This window comes from Dendroctonus ponderosae, unplaced genomic scaffold (assembly GCF_020466585.1).
Source record: "Dendroctonus ponderosae isolate FM_Combo_2020 unplaced genomic scaffold, Dpon_F_20191213v2 Dpon_F_20191213_5, whole genome shotgun sequence".
Taxonomy (NCBI): domain Eukaryota; kingdom Metazoa; phylum Arthropoda; class Insecta; order Coleoptera; family Curculionidae; genus Dendroctonus; species Dendroctonus ponderosae.
In genome coordinates, this window is record NW_026018715.1 from 7,544,956 (window position 1) to 7,546,874 (window position 1,919).

General features: G+C 34.0%; 1 protein-coding gene across 1 annotated transcript in view; it reads right to left on the reverse strand.

The window, feature by feature from the left end:
• LOC109539596 (protein sidekick) overlaps nt 1-1,919 on the reverse strand; it is a 123,808-nt gene that overhangs the window by 22,339 nt on the left and 99,550 nt on the right. Inside the window, exon 8 of the mRNA XM_048666938.1 lies at nt 1,106-1,121. Coding sequence (XP_048522895.1) covers nt 1,106-1,121 — 16 coding nt within the window. The remainder of the gene's footprint in view (nt 1-1,105; nt 1,122-1,919) is intronic.

A 1,919-nucleotide genomic window follows, 5' to 3' on the forward strand; every position in this document is an offset into this window, starting at 1 on the left:
TATATGATGGTGGTTTTCCTAGATCTTTTCTGCAAACAATCGGTGGTTTTAAAAGCTGCTAAAGACATGTTTTATACAATTTACTGATAGAAAACGCCCTCCTCATCCATATTTCAAAAACTTAATCTATGTGTTCTTTTACACTCTGGGTGCGTTTATCATGTATTTAAGCAAGTTTCCAAAAGTGGAAGGAGATTCCCAAGAGTCTTAAATATTTCAACAAGGGTTTTGTTAAAAACTAAATAAAGACAGAAGTGGTGAAACGTGTTTTTGTCGTACAGAAAGCAACGTATACATATATTAGGACAAAATATAATCCTGGCGGAAATTAGCCAACTTTTATCATTCTAAAGCCTAGGTAGTGCTTTATGTCCTAACACTCTGTATTAAATATACAGAGTGTTAAATATACATAATATTATMATAATTGACAATTGAGCAAAACTGCTTCGAAACTTAACTGGCAGGAGTTTCGTTCTCATACATAATCAATTCGAGTCTTCACTTAGATTTTTTTAACTTTCTATTTCGCTTTGAGACAAAATGACGAAGAACTAAGTTAGTTCAATTTAGGACAATCCGTACGCTTGTTAAAAGATATTTATAGGAGTCAAGTCGTTTCGTTAAGTTTGTCCAACTTGAAAACGAAGTTTTCCAAACTTTTGCCTGCCATGTGTTTCGACTTCTCTATTCTATGCAGGTGAAATACAATTGATGGTCCTGCATTTTGAATTATCAATCTATCCTGCATAGTACAATCAGGATCGAATAAAAATGTCCGCGACTAGACTCTTTCCAAAAACTCCTCTAAAATACTTAAGTGATCATTTGGGAATCGTCCTGGTAAAAAAATAAAACTCACATAAACACCTAAAAGCTACTTGTGCACAATAAAGAAATGCATTAAAAACAATTAAAGGTTTATTCTTACACGGTGACACGAACACAAAGTTCTTTTTGCCATGACGCTCTCCGGAAGCCCTTAATTTCACTAATTTCGCCGTTATACTACGCGCTTTTCGGTAGTCTATGGAATTAGAGAAAACGGTTAAAGGCCAAGGAAAAACTCAGGTAAATTTACATTTAAAAAAAATCGGGGCAATGCTGTGTATACAGGGTGACTTATGTTGTCAGTGCATTCGAATATATTTTAGATAAATAACCCCCTTTGATATAAACTAAATAAACAATAATGTCGCAGTAAACCAAACTTCGGCCACGGAGTGTATCTGTTTTTGATTAGGTTTAATCACGCTAAGAGTATTACTTTGTACTAAACCTTGGCGCGCATAAGGATGGTTGTGTACAAAATCTGATTAGGTATATTGTTGAATATTAATATTGATTGTTTTGTTTCTCCTTTGTCTTAAATTTGTTTCTATCTCTTTAGAGGTTAAGACTTTGTGATTAAACCTGATCAGAAAAAATAGTTTTCGAGAAGGACTATCGGGAAAGTCATAACGACTGAGTGTATATTTCAAAACGATTCGGTTCGATAGGTTTTCTAAGTTCAGGCTGCCTACTGAAAAAACTGTAGTCCTCAATTTTCGTGCCCCAAAACACAATTGAAAATGCTCTGTCGCAAAGGCGCATTTCGCATCTTGATGCGAACAAGTCGATTGACATGAATTTCGTTTCGATTGGACGTTTTCTGACCGAGATTTGGTCATTTAAAAGTGCCCACTCTTGTAATAAATCATATTCTACACGAGGTACGTAAGTCACCCTATGCTGTAATAATTTCGTACTAAATATTTAATATTTGAAAGTTAAAGTTTCATAAGTTCTATATTGTTGAGGCGGATTCATTTTTTACAAACTTCTTTTTGGGCATTTCGCCTCAAAAATTTTTGTCTTTAAAAAAGACATAATTTCCTCACATCTTTTATTACAGATTGATAAATAGTGCTCCTATTTCG